This window comes from Galeopterus variegatus, unplaced genomic scaffold (genome assembly GCF_000696425.1).
Source record: "Galeopterus variegatus unplaced genomic scaffold, G_variegatus-3.0.2 Scaffold8088, whole genome shotgun sequence".
Lineage (NCBI taxonomy): Eukaryota > Metazoa > Chordata > Mammalia > Dermoptera > Cynocephalidae > Galeopterus > Galeopterus variegatus.
In genome coordinates, this window is record NW_007734199.1 from 1 (window position 1) to 6,878 (window position 6,878).

At 33.9% G+C, this 6,878-nt stretch overlaps 1 protein-coding gene across 1 annotated transcript in view; it reads right to left on the minus strand.

Moving 5' to 3' along the window:
• Nucleotides 1-3,847: 3,847 nt before the first annotated feature.
• Nucleotides 3,848-6,878, minus strand: part of KIAA1377 (KIAA1377 ortholog) — a gene marked incomplete at its 3' end in the record, with an annotated part of 6,741 nt that continues 3,710 nt past the window's right edge. The window contains exon 2 of the mRNA XM_008592602.1: nt 3,848-3,993. Within this exon, the coding sequence (XP_008590824.1) occupies nt 3,848-3,993 (146 nt within the window). The remainder of the gene's footprint in view (nt 3,994-6,878) is intronic.

Below are 6,878 nucleotides of genomic sequence, written 5' to 3' on the forward strand. Positions count from 1 at the left end.
TCCAGCGAGGCTGTCCTTCAGAAATGAGGGAAAAATAGTGTTTTTTCCAGACAAACAAAAACTGCGGGAGTTCACCACATGACCATCCCTACAAGAAATCCTCATGAAAGTACTGTATCTGGAGTCTGAAAAACAATAATCACTACCATGAATACACAAGAAAGAACAAAATCCTCTTGTAGAACAAAAATCCAAATAAGAAATAGAAAGAAACTAAGTCTTGCCACTACAAAAAACCATAATGACAATGTAAGAATGCCCCTGCCTTATTTCTGATTTTAGTAATTTTGGTCTTCTCCTTTCTTTTCTTGGTCTGGATAAAGGTTTGCAAATTTTGTTGATCTTTTTAAAGAATCAACTTTTAGTTTTATTGTTTTTAATTCCTTATTTCATATATTTCTGTTGTAATCTTTGTTATCTTATACTTATATTTGCTCTTGGTTTAGTTTGCCCTCCTTTTTCTATTTTCTTAAGGTAGAAGTTAACATTAACGATTTGAGATTTTTCTTATTTTTAATATAGAAGTTTACAAGTATAAATTTTCCTCTGAGCACTGCATGAGCCCTGCATCCTATAAATTTTGATATGTTGCACTTTGATTTTTATCTCAAAGTACTCTCTAATTTCCCTGATATTTCTTTTTTCCCATTGTTTACTTAGGAGACTGTTGTTTTATTTCTACATGTTTGTGAATTTTCTAAAATTCCTTGTGTAATTGTGGTCAGAGAACAATTTTTCTATGATCTTAGTCTTTTAAAATGTATTAAGATTTCTTTTGTGGCCAAATAGACACACACACGCACACACACACACATCTCAATATAAAATTAGATGTAGGGGCCATGACGGTGAGGGGTCTTGCAACTTCAACCTCATTAGCTTCATGGTAAATCTACCTCTGCTGGAGCTCTTCCCATACAGTCCATAGAGAATTTCCCCAGTATTTTTTCTTTTCTTTCTGTCTTTTTTTTTTTTTTGGTGGTTGGCTGGTACAGGGATCAAACCGTGGATGTTGGTGTTATCAGTACCATGCTCTAACCAATTGAGCTAACTGGCCAGCCCTCCCATTACTTTTCATAATGGTTGCCTACTATTCCATTGTGTGGATGTGTATGTCATCTGCTTTTGCTATAATGCCTGACTTTTTTGCGTCTAGACCCTTGGTTAGTCAGCACTCTCTTCTGGGACAAACAATGCCCAGGAGTGGTGACTACTTCTCTGAAGGCATTTAGCACAACCAATCATATTCTTTGTCTTAAAACTACTTTCTGTTTTGCCTTCTTATATATTATTTTCTTTGTTTGCTTTTGTTTTCCCTCCTGTCTTCTTAATAACTACCTCTCAAAATTCATTTTTAGTCCTTGCTCTACCTACAGTAAATGCTTAAAGGTATAGTAAGTGCCTTAATATTCTATCTTAGATCCTATCCTCAATCTGTGGTCTATATCCTGTTGTTTATTTAGTTTATCATGGTTTCATTTATCAACTATATTCATTAGTGACTCAAATATGCATTTCTATTTTGTATCTTTCTCTTGACTTTCAGACCTATATTTTTAGTTGCTGATTTGATTTCCTCATTAAGATGAGCCATGAAGGACTAGCCACTTGGTTCAGCTGGTTAGAGTTCAGCCTTGTAACACCAAGGTCAAGGGTTCAGATCCCTATACCGGCCAGCCATCAAAAAAAGAAACAAACAAAAAAGATGAGCCATGGGTAGCTCAAAATCAATGCATTTAAATCTTAATTAATGATTTTTCATACTTCTAACCTGATTCTCCTCCTTTATTTGTAAACTTGATTGATATTACCATCACCTACCAAAACAATTAATTCATTAAAAAAGTATTTATTGAGTGCTTCAAACATGTGAGGCTCTCTACTAAGTTCCAGAAGTACTGTTCTTCCTTTAGCCTTTCTTCTACTACTCTCAATCAATTAGTACCTGAATCCTATTGATTATATCTCCTGAATATATTACCTCTTTTCTCTATATCCAGTGCAGTGCTTTAATTTAGGAACTTAACACCTCTTACTTATTATTTAAATAGTCCCCTGCTAGTCTATCTACTTTAGTCTCTACTTCAATCCATATTCCATGTTGTAACTGTAATTATCTTCCTAAAAAACAAACCTAATTATAGCAGAGACCCCTAGATTCCCACCTAATATCCATTTTCCCTTTCTTCTTTGGTAACAGACCCTATAAAGTTAGAGATGGCAATATAACCACATTTTAAAAAACTGTATTTTTCAGCTTCCCTTGCAAATGGAGTTGCCAATAGATAAAAACACATAGGCTTCTAGGAAAACAATTTAAAGGGAGCTCAGAGGTATACCCTTTTATCTTTTACTCTTCCCTTGCAAATGGAGTTGCCAATAGATAAAAACACATAGATGGGGGCTTCTAGGAAAACAATTTAAAGGGAGCTCAGAGGTATACCCTTTTATCTTTTACTCTTCCTTCTTCTTGCCTAGAACACTGACATGATGGCTAGAGTTCTAATAGGTACCATGTGACCATGAAAGTGAAGATATAAACCATATACTGAAGATGGTTGTGCTGAGAGACAGAAGGAGTGTTATTCCCCACTGACATTGCATAACCATGCATACCAGCTCTTAACTGCCTACCTCAGGACTTCATAGAGAAAAACAAACCCCTATCATGTCTGGGCAGTACTTACATTACTACATTACTGCCCTTATTTACAGTAAGATCCCTTATTGACACAGTAATGGCTTGCTTCCCAGTTAAAAAAAACTGAAAGTGAACTGTATTTTGCATAAAAATGAAATTCCTAGCATGGTATTTTAAGCTCTTTGAGAACTGGCTCCAACTTGTTTTTTCTAGCCTCATATCCACTTTTCTTCTCTTTTTTCCTATCTTATGTATCAGATACACTGAAATATATAATTTATTTGCACAAGCTGTTCCTTCTGTCTGGGATGTCCTTTTACTTTCTCTTTGCTTGGCAAAATGCTCATTCTTCAAGATTAAACTTAAGTCATTTGTCCAGGAAAGATGTCCCTACATAGGTTTAGTGTTCTTTCCTCTGTGCTCTTATAGTACTTTGCACATTATTCTCCTACCATAGCAATTATCATTATATTATCAACATTAATTGTGTATATTACTCTCATCCTCAAAATAGGTTGTGAGGTCTTTAACGGTAGAATAAAATCAGATTTCTCTGTATCTCAACTTAGCTTAGGGCTAAGTACAACAGAGTACAGCTTCTGTTTGCTGAATACATAAAGGTGTTGCCTATCCTTTTTCTTTATGAAGCTTTGATATGTTGTTGTTAATTCTGTCTTACTATTTAAGGTATAAAAAAATATAGATGTGATACCAAAGAACCAACCATAATCATATTTAAATTCTTAACTGACTCCAGATCTTAAATTGTTGGATTATATTACTTTGTAGACTCTCTTTTTTGTTCTGCCAATCTCTCAAATATGAATTTGAACCAAACTGAGAATAAAATGCCAAAAGAAACGTGACACTAATTTCTTGAACCTAAATGTTAATTTTTATTTTTATTAAACTACTTACTAAATCAATCTAAAAAAGATAAAACATTGTAAACCAATTTGAAGTGGAATCAAACTTATGAGATTTCCAAATTTTCTAGTAGAACCAACAAAATATTCTCTCCAAATTAAACCTAAATCAAATTACTATTTTTCATTTGGTTAAAGTCCTGTTACTCAAAAGGCATACTGGGTCATTTCAGGCTGAATTTCCTCTTTGTTTCTTAATTTATCATTTTATTGTCTACTCATATCAAATGTGATTATAACTTTAATTTTTATTTTCATGTTGTTCTAGAAATTAAGGCACCTGCTCTCCTCCGCTGTGAAAGAGGAATATGGGCACGTTGGAATTTTTCAGTAACTTCTTCAAACTTCTGTTTTCTTTGTTGAAGTATTTTTTCTCTGATTTGGTGTTCTCTTTCTTCTTGTTCTTTTCGTTTCTCTTCAAAGGCTCTATATTTAAAACATAAAGTAGATAACAGAAATAGGCAATAAGTTTTACAAATCTCAACACAGGACATAGTTTCAAAAGAATGTATTTATTGTATAATAGTGTTTTTGTATTTCAAGATTTTACTTAGAAACAACAAATTTTAGATTTTTAAAAACAGGTCCTTGGCCATGAATTTAAATATCATTGTAAATGGTAATTTCAGAACCATATCCAGGTCTTTTCCAACTAAGAGATGGCTCTATGATGAGGCCCTTTCTAATTTCTGGCAGGCCTTCACCTCCATTCCTACCTCTCAAGCCCTGCTATGGAAAAATCCTTTTCTAAGAAGCTATGCTATTTTCTGTAATATGAAGAACTAATTCATTGGTGAAAGAAGCAGTCTTGCCAGAGCAATTAGGCAAGAAAAAGAGATAAAAGGCATCCAAATTGGAAAAGTAAAAGTAAAATGATCTGTATTCATAGATAAAATGATCTTATTATATGTAGAAAACCCTAAAGATTCCATACAAAACCAGTACAAATAAATGAATTAAGCAAAATTGCAAGATACAAAATCAACACACAAAAATCATTGTGTTTCTGTACATTAACAATGAACAATCCAGAAAAAAAGAAAACAATTCCATTTACAATAGCAGCAAAACAAAACAAAACAACAACAACAACAACAACAAAACTTAGGAATAAACTTAACCACGAAGGCAAAATACTTTACACCAAAAACTCCAAAAAGTTGCTGAAGGAATTTTAAAAAGACACAAATAAATGGTAAGACATCCCATGTACATGGATTGGCAAACCTAATATTGTTAAGATGTCAATACTACCCAAAGTATCTGCAGATTCTATCCAAGTCCTATCAAAATAACAATCACTTTTTTTTTTTTCGGAAATAGAAAAATCTATCCTAAAACTCATATGGAATCTCAGAGGACCCTGAATAGCCAAAAATAATCTTCAAAGAAAAACACAAAGTTGGAGGTTTCATTCTTCCTGATTTCAAAACTTACTACAAATCTATGGTAATCAAAGCAGTGTGGTACTGGCATAAAGACAGACATATAGAGTAATGGAATAGATTAGAAAACCCAGAAATAACCCCCCCATATACATGATCAAATGATTTTCCACAAGGGTGAGAAAACCATTTAATGAGGAAAGGACAATTCTTTCAGGAACAGGTGCTGGTAAAACTCAATATCCACATGCAAAAGAATAAAGTTGGACCCTTACCTTACAGCATATACAAAAATTAAATCAAAATAGATCAAAGATATAAACATAATAGCTAAAACTATAAAACTCTTAGAAGAAAACATTGGGGAAAAGCTTCATGGCATTGCATATGACAATAACTTCTTGGATATGACACCAGCAGCACAGACAACAAAAGAAAAATAAATTGGACTTCATCAAAATTAAAAACTTCTGTGCATCAAAGGACACTATCACCAGAGTGAAAAGGCAACCCAAGGAATGGGAGAAAATATTTGAAAATTGTATATCTGATAAGCGTTGATATCTAGAATATGTAAAAACTCCTACAACTCAACAACAACAAAACAACCTAATTACAAAATGGCAAAGGACTTACATAGACATTTCTCCAAAGAAGATACACAAATGCCAATGAGCTTAAGAAAAGCTGCTCAACATCACTAATCATTAGGAAAATGCAAATTAAAACCACAATGAAATACCACTTCACACCCATTGGGATGGCTATTATAAAAACAAACAAAAAAATCAAATAAACAGAAAATAACCATTGGCAAAGATGTGGAGAAACTGAAACCCTTATGCATTGCTGGTGGGAATGTAAAATGGTGCAGTTGCTATGGAAAATGGTAAGATGACACCTCAAAAAATTAAACAGAATTACCATATGATCAAACAATTCCGCTTCTAAGAATATAACCAAAAGAAGTGAAAGCAGGGGTTCAAACAGATATTTGTATGCCCATTTTTACAGAGGCATTATTCATAATAGCCAAAAGGTGGAAGCAACCCGTGTCCATGGATGGACAAATGGATGAACAAAATGTGGCTATATACAATGGACTATTATTCAGCCTTAAAAAGAAAGGAAATTTTGATACATGCTACACATTCTTGAAGACATTCTTCAAGACATTCTTGAAGACATTCTTCTATGTGAAATAGACCAGTCACAAAAGGACAAATGTTGTATGATTCCGAATAAACCTTGAAGACATTCTTCTATGTGAAATAGACCAGTCACAAAAGGACAAATGTTGTATGATTCCACTTATATGAGGTATCTACAGTAGTCAAATTCACAGAGACAGAAAGTAGAATGGTGTCTACCAGGGGCTGGGGGAGGCTATGGGGAGTTAGTGTTTAATGGGTACAGAATTTCAGCTGAGGAAAAAGAGAAAGTTCTGGAGAGGATAACGGCGATGGCTGTACAATGATGTGAATGCATTTAATGTAATCTTTGAAGAGAGAGGAAGAAAACAGAGGTAATTAAATGTAGGCATTAACAGAGTATTCTACTTTCTGTTGGGAAAAGGAAGCTGCTGTTTGCTTAGCAGGAAATGATAGAGTCAACTCAGAAAGTTCTAAATTCCAAATTTATATGCTCTTACTTGACATTAAAATTTTATGTCAAGTGGACTAAAACATAAGTGCACTCCTGTGGTAGCTAGTCTTCAAAGATAGTCCCCAATGAAGCATGAATATGTAGTTTCCTCCCCTCTAATCAGTCTGGCCCTGATTAAGGCCAGAACCTCTTAGAACCAATGGAATGTTACTGAAGTGATGCTGTGTGACTTCCCAGCCTACATTAGAAGTTTTGCAACTTCCAACTTCGTCTTTTGGAATGCTCATTCTAGAAAAAGCCAGCCTCCGTGTAAGAATTTTG